Here is an 8,704-nt window from a genome sequence, read left to right as displayed (position 1 = left end):
AAAATAACGATTGATTTCAAAAGCTAAACATAGATATTGGGAAAGCTCATCTGGTCTATCGTGGCCCAAAAAAATGACATTACGGAGCTTTTGATGGAACAATATCAGTGTTAGTAGAGAAACTTTTTCGTCTGTTTCTTCTACTACAACTGATGGATTTGGTAGCGTGCAAAATACCAGCGTAGGTTGTGTTGAGGCCCTGTACATCAGTGCGGTGGTTGACTGTGTTAGGTGTGTTTGCAATGTGACACATCTCTAGCAGTGGTAATGCCGAAGTCCGGAGTGTGCGATCGATGATCTTCGTGTTCGCCAGATCAAAGCTGTGCCCATGACTGATGATGTGTTGCATGAGTGCTGTTTTTTCGCTTAACTGGGCTATTTCTTCTTTTTGGTATTGGGGTGGGTGGTCAATTAGATTGATATATTTGTTTATATTCGATCGCTCAAAACTTCAATAATCAGCTCAAAACTTCAATAACCAGCCTTCTACACCTGTTCCAGTCGAAGAACCAACATCGGAAAACACAACATCACCATGCACCACCAGCATTCCATCTTCAATAACGTACAGATCGATTCCTTTCATCCCAGTCCTAAGCAAAATTATAACATCAACTCTCCGGCCAGATTTTCCAACATTGAAATTCGCGTACAGACCAATCAAAACAACCAAGTGCCTACTCAAACAGATCAAAGATCCAGTACCCCCACAACTGCAATCCAACGTTATTTACAGTATCCCCTGCTATGAATGTCCAATGACATATATTGGTATGACCAGAAACCAGCTAAAAACGAGACTCAGCGGACACCGATCGAATATAAACAAATATACCAATCTAATTGACCACCCACCCCAATACCAAAAAGAAGAAATAGCCCAGTTAAGCGAAAAAACAGCACTCATGCAACACATCATCAGTCATGGGCACAGCTTTGATCTGGCGAACACGAAGATCATCGATCGCACACTCCGGACTTCGGCATTACCACTGCTAGAGATGTGTCACATTGCAAACACACCTAACACAGTCAACCACCGCACTGATGTACAGGGCCTCAACACAACCTACGCTGGTATTTTGCACGCTACCAAATCCATCAGTTGTAGTAGAAGAAACAGACGAAAAAGTTTCTCTACTAACACTGATATTGTTCCATCAAAAGCTCCGTAATGTCATTTTTTTGGGCCACGATAGACCAGATGAGCTTTCCCAATGTCTATGTTTAGCTTTTCAAATCAATCGTTATTTTTATAGTGCAGTAGTGACATCGAAAAATTTTCCCCATGCAACCTCGATTTTTATTATTTTTAATTTGCATACAAGTAGATACGCATGAAGAAAATCAAACAGACACCGCAAAGTCGGACAGCGACAACTTAACAAAAAACGAGAGACCGTAGTAAGTTTTTGTTCACAATGTTAACCGTCACTAGCTTTGCATTATTGTTACTACTAACTAACGATATCTCCAATAAATTAACAGTTTCCCTTGAAAAAGGCCAACACCAAAGGCCGAAACGTCGGGCAGTAAAAAACATTCGTTTTGCTTTTTTGTTGACTGAGACAGCCGTTCAAATTCATCCACTTAAGCAGTACAAATCTGCACAAAGTTAATGTAGGAAATTGCCCATCATTTGCACGAGCTGGGAGAGAAGAGGTGTTCGATGTGACTATCTTTTCTGACAGTATTCCGCATGAGTTGGCTCGTACCAAACGAGATCGAATCGTCGTTATCTGATCATAAGTACATCGTCTTATATCATTTAAACTTCTCGCTAGATATCGTCACATATCGTAATTCCAAATCTACGAACTGGGACCTTTACGAAGGTGACTAGGTTTCAGGGGTATCCTCCGACAATTGAATCTCCAAGTGACTTGGTTGAGGTCGGGGATCAAACAAACTTCGAGCTGTGCGTACTTCTAGAGGAACACCTTGGTGGAATACCAAACTAGTTGGACTTAAAAAGTTATGTAGAAGATTTTTAAATCGCAGACGTAGGAACGGAAGGTCTTTAAATTGGCTCGCAAAGCATTCAAAAATACCCTGCGATCCTCATACCAAAGTGGTTGGTAACCACTTCTGTTTAATTTAACATGAAAGATGTACTTTCCATGCGCAGTGCCATAAAATTACACCGTTTAACATTTTAAACGAACGCCATATGTGGAGTAAAATAACGTGACTCGCAAAATTCAACTACATGTAATATTAAAATCAAACGTAAAACTATGTCATTTTTGATGCTCGTCAGGAGACGTAAATTTACACGATTTTTTCTAGGTGTGCGAACACTAATCTGACGAAGATATAGTACTCAAGTGTCTTTTTGACACACACTTTCCAGGCTGTACGGAGCCATCATTGACGACTCCCGCTGAATTCTTTTCAGGTAGTTCGGATTCTTGGTCATTTGGTCGTAGAATGTTATGCAAAAAGCATATAAACATTTCAAACATATTTTGAAAAAAGTTCTTACTTGTAGTCTTGTAACAAATTACATACCATTAGTGTGGCTGGCGGGAAATAACTGTAAAATGTATTCTCCAAGGGTGCCGCGTTACTTACGAGGAGGCAAAGAGCTTTAGACCGATCAGTCTGACCTCCTTCCTTTTCAAATCAGTGGAACGTTTAATCGACCACTACATTCGGGATGTTAGCTTGGGTGAGAACCTGCTGCATGCAATGCAACATACAAATCAGCGGGGAAGTCTACTACCACCCTGTTATACAATGTTGTCTACAATAATGAAAAAGCTTTTTCACAAAAGCACTGAAATTTAGGAGTTTTTCTCGATATTGAAGGTGCTTTTGACAACATGTCTTTCGAATCCATTTTGGAAGCATCACTAGGTCGTGGAGTACCTTCATATATCACGAACTGGGTACACGCAATGATTAGCAACCGACATCTGTGCTCATAGTTAAAACAAGTAGAGAAAATAAAACTGAGTGTCTGCGGATGCCTCAAGGTGGTGTGCTGTCATCACTTCTATGGAACATTGTCGACGATTGTTTGTTGAGGAAACTTAATGAGCTTGGGTTTCCGACATATGGTTTCGCCGATGATTATCATATAATGATCTCTGGTATTTGCATTAATACACTTTTTGATTTGATACAACAAGCCTTACGTGTTGTTGAGCAATAGTGTGTTCATGCTGGACTATCAGTTAATCCAAATAAAACATCAATGGTGCTTTTCAGGCAACCAAGTATTAAAACCGGAGCTCGTCCATTGCCGTTCTTTAACTCTGAAATTATTGACGCGAATCAAGTTAAGTGCGTTGGGGTAACTCTTGAGAGAAAATAGTTATAAAGTGACTCAGATGAACATGTCGACGTTCGCGTACCCCCTTAAAAAGATTTTTTTTTGCCATAACTTTTTTATTTGACTTTTGGCATGTTTAGAGAATGGGAGGGAACATTCCAACTTGCTAACTCTTCGTTTTAAGTATTTATGACTGTTTTTTTTTTGCTCTAACTTTAAAGGGTTACAGTTTGCAGAGTATCAGGTAGTAGCAGCTAAACTTAACTATTTTTCAGGATAATTTTTTTCTATTCAAACCAACTGGACCAAATTTACAAAGTTTGTTTAAAGCTTAATCAACGGTAATTCTCGATATATGTAGACCCTGATACGTTTCGTTCATTTGTTTTGGCAGTTAAAGTAAAAAAAGTACACCACAAATATGTTCACTAAGAAAACACGGTTAGGTATGCATTTCTTATAAAGGAATTCGCTCAATCTTTCAAGATTTTTTTTCTCAACAAATGTTCTATTCAAGTAATTATCAAGTAATAATCAAAACATCATTTAGTAGTAAATTGAACTCCTATCATTTTTGAAAACAAGTTTCTTTCGCTTCGGTATGTAATCATTAAAATTTTCTATATTTCTTGCGCTGAGCTTGTTCTAGAATGATTTGATTGATTTCATTTATCAAGCAAATACCGTAGAATGAAACTTGGGAATTCGATTGACTACTATATGTGGTGTCTATTATTTCTTTAGCATTACATGAATGAAGCATGTTTTTGGGAAAATCGTATTTTCTTAGCGAATGCGTATTTTTTGATTTTAGAGGTTTAAAACTTAGGAACATTCGCTTCTTTTTTCGGGTGAGAAAAATCTCTTTCGAAATTTTTTTATCCTTATGTGCAAGGTTAGGAATCAAACCCAGGTTAACTGCGCACAAGGCAATCGATTTACCAATTGCGCTATGTCCATCCCTTTTAAGTAGGACACTTCACTTAAACTGCCAAAACAAATGAACGAAACGCATCAGGGTTTACAAATTCCGATAAACATCGTTGATTAAGCAAAAACAAACCCTGCAAATTTGGTTGTTTGTTTGAATAGAAAAAATTATTCTGAAAAATAGGATGAACATATAAACGTGGGAGACACTATAATGCAAAAAGTTAAAGTATTGAATTCGTTTTTCTTAGTATCCGTTTAGATCGCCGTATGAATTATATATGTGTCGAAAGGGCTTATATTGCTCAATTAAAATATTGAAAGTTTAACTGCTACCACCTGCTACTCTGTAAACTGTATCTCCTTAAATTTAGAGCAAACAAATCCAAAAAACAGTCATAAATCCTTAAAACGGAGAGATAGCCGGTTGAAATGTTCCCCTCAAAAATGTATTTTTAAAGCATCTACTACTTTCTTGAACACACGATGGTTTTATGCGACACCAAACATCTATGTCGAATGGGCCATCAAACACGGGACCTACAGCACGAACATCACACGCACAACTCGAAGTCTTTCCGATCCGCATCTGAGCCGTACTACGAAATCGTCTAGAGAACCCCCTGTCATCTTTGTCCACCCTCCCTTCCTGACTTATACTCAGAAGTATCACCCCTTACACTCCCCCCCCCCCCCCCAAATATCTTCCCGAAGCATTTTGCTCTTCTTTTCTCTTCTAGTTTAAACTATCATACTACATAATCTCGTTGAAAATGCCCAACTCCACTTTCCTTTTCATACCAATAGCTCTAATTATTCCCTCCGAATCTTAACAAAATTCAATCACGCCCTCTAGTTATTCCTAGTTTAAAAATAGTTGTAAAAACACCTTTTGAACGCTAACCATTCAACTACTTAACAATATAAGATTTTTTTTTATTTTTCACCTTAACTGGCTTTCCATGCGAATCGAAAAAAATAACTATTGTCTGGAAGTAGCAAGCAATTTAAAGCATACATATGTAATTTTGCACGTGCTCTGTGGGTGATCACTTGTCTATTTTGATGCAACAATAAATATCTCCTTTCAGTCCACTTATTACTGTATTCATTTATTGCATTATCACCACCGACTGGGAGATATCTCCATCTCCCGGCATACCGAAAAGATAGCGCAAGATTGCTCCCGCTTATAAAACGTTCAAACATATTACCGCACATTATCAGTGTATCTCTCGATTCGCTTCAACATCGAACAAGAGCGCCCCATAGCTTAGATAAAAAAAATGAAAACATTGCCATTGTTTGTACTAAGCATAGCACTGGCAATCGCTTCGGCTCAAGAGCCCGTTGAAAAAGACTGGTGGGAAACGGCACTTTTCTATCAGATTTATCCACGTTCATTTTATGACACCAGCGGCGATGGGGTAGGCGACATCAAAGGCATAACGGCTAAACTGCAGTATCTGAAGGACACGGGAGTTGATGCTACCTGGTTGAGTCCAGTGTTCAAATCTCCGCAACGGGACTTTGGCTACGATGTGAGTGATTTTCTGGAAGTGGACGAGCTTTTCGGTACAAATGAGGATCTGGAGGAACTGTTTGCGGAAGCGAAAAAACTAGGAATCAGGATTATTTTGGATTTTGTGCCAAATCATTCGAGCACCGAACATTGGTGGTTCAAACAGTCGGAACTTGGTATTCAGCCGTACAGAGACTATTATGTTTGGCACCCGGGGAAGCCAGTGGCCGGCCAGGATAAGCCGGATGTTCCAAATAATTGGGTGAGCGGTTTGCATTTTACGAGCTAATCGGTTAAAATTAAAAAAAACTATTGATTCGTAGAACTCTGTCTTCTATGGTTCCGCTTGGGAATGGAGTGACATCAGGAAAGAATATTATCTGCATCAGTTTGAGGTGACCCAACCAGATTTGAACTATCGTAACGAAGCGGTCATTGCAGAGTTTGATGAAATTTTGCGATTTTGGATGAGGAAAGGTGCATCCGGATTCCGGGTGGATGCAATTAACCATATGTTCGAAGATGAGCTGTTTCGAGATGAGCCAGTTGTTGATCCATCGGATCCGTTGAGCTATGGGTACACAAACCATATGTACACAAACAGTCTGGTAAAACACAGATTTTACATTTTTTCAGTAATATATTTGAAATCTGTTTCAGATGGAAACCTACGACGTCGTGGGCCATTGGAGGCGCGTCATTGATAATTTCACTCGCGAAAACGGCACAGAAACTATGTAAACAACAAGTTAATTTCCTGAGGGCATTTAATAGGCATACTTATTTTCAGTATCATGATGACAGAAGCATATACTAGTATGGATAAGATAATGCTTTACTACGAATCAGCCGACAGAACCGAGCAGAGAGCACATTTTCCCTTTAATTTTGCCATGATTACAGAATTGAACGCGGAATCTAAGGCACGTGACTTCAAGTACGTCATCGATCGCTTCTTAGAGAATATACCACGTGGCAAGGTTACTAATTGGGTTGTGAGTATATAACAAAATATTTCAATAGCTTGTAGATGTCACCGGTATTTTCGCAGCTCGGAAACCACGATCAACCCCGTGTGGGTAGTCGCTATGGAACGAAACGAATAGACGGAATGCTGTTGATGCTATTGACGTTGCCCGGTGTGGCTGTAACTTACAACGGGGAGGAAATAGGAATGCTTGACTTTCGAGATATATCCTATGAGGACAGCAGAGATCCTCAGGGTTGCAACGTGGGCCCCGAAGAGTACAAACGGAAGTCAAGAGATCCACAACGAACTCCATTTCAGTGGGACGATGGTTACAATGCCGGTTTCTCAAATTCCAACAAAACGTGGCTACCGGTCAATCCATATTTTCGACAAATCAATCTACTCAAACAATTGGAAGCAGATTATAGTACGTACAAATTTTACGTGGATACTGTAAAACTGCGGAAAGAGCGAGTTTTTACACACGGCCAATTCAGATCACGTGCGTTGGCGGAAAATGTGTTTGGTTACGTTCGGTACATCAATCGAATGAACGAATCAAGTGAAGAGAGCGAGCTGTACGCCATTGTGGTAATCAATTTGTCAAACGATATTTCTACGGTAGATCTATTTGATCTGTATCCAGTTACTAATAGAACTGTGATTAGACTCACTGGTACTGATTCACGGTACCAAATAGGACAGCGGATTGATCCAGCTAACCTCTCACTGGGTCCGTACGAATCACTTGTCATAGCTGCGTCCATAGCTACTAGTGTTCAGTTGTCCCTTACAATGATCATTACGATGATAGCTAAATACTTGTTCCAGTAAAGGAACGTCTTAGTATCAGTAACAAATATTTGCAATGATATTGCGCTGAACAAAACACTGAATAAATAACGGGGTCGGGATAAAAATGAAAATGAGCACTTAACCTTTTTCGTCGCTGTGTACGATCTGTTCAATTATGCATGAGTCGAATTTGTCCATTAGTGCTCGAAGAGCTTTCCACTGACGAAGTTTTCCCGAAGAGAATGCATTTTTCAACAACTCAGTAATCGGTTTCAGTTTCAAATTAATGGAACATATTTTCACAACTTGCCTAATGTATGCGCCATTGTTGTGATGCATTACTTCTTGCCTCTAGCAGTAACGGAACAAAGGGGATGTAAAATTGTCAAATCACTGTCTCATAGGCGAACAAGTGGGAAGGTCGGTGGGTTCATTCTAAATTAAGTGTCGCTGTTCTAAGCTGTGTTTGGCAGAGGCAATAATTAGATCCGGAATTATTTGTTGATGGTTGAAAGGTCAACTAATTCTGTTTATCTACTATTACTTCATGACATCATTGGTGTTGTATATAATTTCACCAGATCGAAGAAGACCATCAAAATTAATATAGCTTAGCCTTTTTTGGCCTTGTTTGAATTATCAACCGTTTTCTCTCTTTCTTCCCATGACTGAAGTTTGCAATTAAGCATGACTAAGCTGACCAACCGTACGGAATTTGGGAGGACAGTACGGATTTTTGGTCGCGCGTCCGGAAAACATATTTGTACGGATTTGTCCGGAATTTGTATGGAATTTTTAACCTCAGTGGAAGTGGAAGTACTCGACACCGAAACATCTTCCACAAAATGAAAACAGACTAAATAACTTTGCAAACTAGTTTCCAAAAATGCAATTTTGTTAGCAAAAGAAAACCAGTGAACGAGAGTGCTAAAAATCGATTTTTGTAAATTTTTTTATGAGCTTTGGGACTTTACGATTTTTTCTAATATAAATAAAAAATTTAACTTTTTTGTGTCCCGCTATCCGTCTCGATTAGTTGTTTAAACCGTTCTCCCAAGTTGGGTGGAATTTTTAAAATCAATCTCTACCAGCCGCCAGGTCGTTCTATCTAAGTCGAAACGCAATTTACCCGATTCATTTCCGTTGGGAAAAATATAGTGCTCGATGTACATATTAGGTTCAACTCATTTTTCCTCCTATGAATGTATCT

At 39.2% G+C, this 8,704-nt stretch overlaps 1 protein-coding gene across 1 annotated transcript; it reads left to right on the top strand.

The window, feature by feature from the left end:
- The first annotated feature begins 5,444 nt into the window (after positions 1–5,444).
- Positions 5,445–8,415, top strand: LOC131684664 (maltase 1-like). Its single transcript, XM_058967727.1, has 5 exons — positions 5,445–5,991; positions 6,053–6,337; positions 6,390–6,466; positions 6,520–6,724; positions 6,781–8,415. Exons 1-5 carry the CDS (start codon positions 5,494–5,496, stop codon positions 7,531–7,533), a joined length of 1,818 nt encoding a protein of 605 aa, XP_058823710.1. The 5' UTR covers positions 5,445–5,493; the 3' UTR covers positions 7,534–8,415.
- Positions 8,416–8,704: the final 289 nt, after the last annotated feature.

Source organism: Topomyia yanbarensis, chromosome 2, assembly GCF_030247195.1.
Source record: "Topomyia yanbarensis strain Yona2022 chromosome 2, ASM3024719v1, whole genome shotgun sequence".
NCBI classification, from domain to species: domain Eukaryota; kingdom Metazoa; phylum Arthropoda; class Insecta; order Diptera; family Culicidae; genus Topomyia; species Topomyia yanbarensis.
Note: the sequence above shows the minus strand (reverse complement) of the source record. Positions and strands in the feature narration are given on the sequence as shown.

What these genes read in the sequence shown, in the direction of transcription:
- LOC131684664 (XM_058967727.1), top strand. Translation starts at nt 5,494, where the DNA reads ATGAAAACATTGCCATTGTTTGTACTAAGCATAGCACTGGCAATCGCT. An exon ending in ATATGTACACAAACAGTCTG is followed by an intron (nt 6,338 to 6,389) that starts GTAAAACACAGA and finishes AATCTGTTTCAG; the next exon opens with ATGGAAACCTACGACGTCGT. An exon ending in GCAAGGTTACTAATTGGGTT is followed by an intron (nt 6,725 to 6,780) that starts GTGAGTATATAA and finishes GTATTTTCGCAG; the next exon opens with CTCGGAAACCACGATCAACC.